This window comes from Nicotiana tabacum, chromosome 15 (assembly GCF_000715075.1).
Source record: "Nicotiana tabacum cultivar K326 chromosome 15, ASM71507v2, whole genome shotgun sequence".
Lineage (NCBI taxonomy): Eukaryota > Viridiplantae > Streptophyta > Magnoliopsida > Solanales > Solanaceae > Nicotiana > Nicotiana tabacum.
Window position 1 is genome coordinate 116,887,051 of NC_134094.1, and position 1,237 is coordinate 116,888,287.

General features: G+C 39.5%; 1 protein-coding gene across 1 annotated transcript; it reads right to left on the reverse strand.

Annotated features, from left to right (window-relative positions):
- Positions 1-417: 417 nt before the first annotated feature.
- LOC142169814 (uncharacterized) lies at positions 418-813 on the reverse strand. Its single transcript, XM_075231734.1, has one exon. The coding sequence runs from the start codon at positions 811-813 to the stop codon at positions 418-420; it is 396 nt and encodes a 131-aa protein (XP_075087835.1).
- Positions 814-1,237: the final 424 nt, after the last annotated feature.

Genomic DNA, 1,237 nt, shown 5'->3' on the forward strand with positions numbered 1-1,237 from the left:
ATGTCCCAATCTTCTGTGCCACAGCTCAGCATCATCATCAACATCACTCAGACATGTAAGATTCCCATTGTGCAAAGATTCAAAATTAGTGACATAGATATTTTTCAATCTTTTTTCCAACAGAACTACTTCACCAGTCACGAGATTTATGACTGTGCAAGTCTTAGATAAGAATTCCTTTATGTTTCCTTTGTCGCAAATTTGAGAGACACTCAGTAGGCTATATTTCAAGCCATTCACAAAGTACGCATTCTCAATTGAATGAGTGAGCGTCTTCCCAACTCTTCCTACTCCCAGAATATATCTCTTTTTCCCATTGCCAAAGGACATACTCCCTCCTTGAAGGGATTTGAGTGAAAGAAAATCATCAATGCTTCCAGTCATATGCTTAGAGCAACCACTATTCATATACCATCTTTAGCTGCTTCCTTTCACTGCACCCTGAGTATGCATGTCCTGAATGGACTCATCATCATTCATCCTGAATAGTTCATACTCAATAGTGAGCATGTCAATCTTTGACTGCTTAACTTGAGTTGTCCCTTCATGTGCTGTTTGGAGAGCCTCCCAAATCTCCTTGGCGGATTGACAGGAAGAGATTCTGTTATATTCGTCTGGACCAATACCAGAGACGAGGATTTTTTTTGCTCGGAAGATTTTCTCTATAGCTTTACGGTCATCATCATTGTACTCCTTTCTTGTTTTTGGAACTGTCACTACTGGCTCCCCAATGGTCTTCATGGGAACGAAGGGGCCATCGCATATGACATCCCAGATCTCAGAATCCTCAGCCATGATAAAATCATGCATCATTGTCTTCCATCATCCGTAATACTGCCCATTAAATCTTGGTGGTCTGTAGGTTGATTGACCTTCTTCAAAGTTTGGTGGAGCAGCCCTGTGGATCTTTTCTAGGTGTTAGCATTGTAGAAATAACCTATATGATACCAATTGATGTAAACTTAGGGTTCACCAAACTGTATAGAGAACTTGGTTCTATATCAGTTTCCACAAAACACACACACACACACACACACACAACAATAACTAAAAGACACAACAAAGTTTTACGTGAAAAACTCCCAGTTCACGGGATTAAAAATCACGACCTACCCTCGTAAGATTTTAACTTCACTAACTAAGCAACTTTCAGATTACAACCTATTGTAATCTAGGAATTAACCTCTTAATCTCTCACCTACTTGTAACAACTCTATTACGAGCCTCTTTGTAATAA

Excerpts from the sequence above, each read along its gene's own strand:
- LOC142169814 (XM_075231734.1), bottom strand. The coding sequence starts at position 813 with ATGATGCATGATTTTATCATGGCTGAGGATTCTGAGATCTGGGATGTC.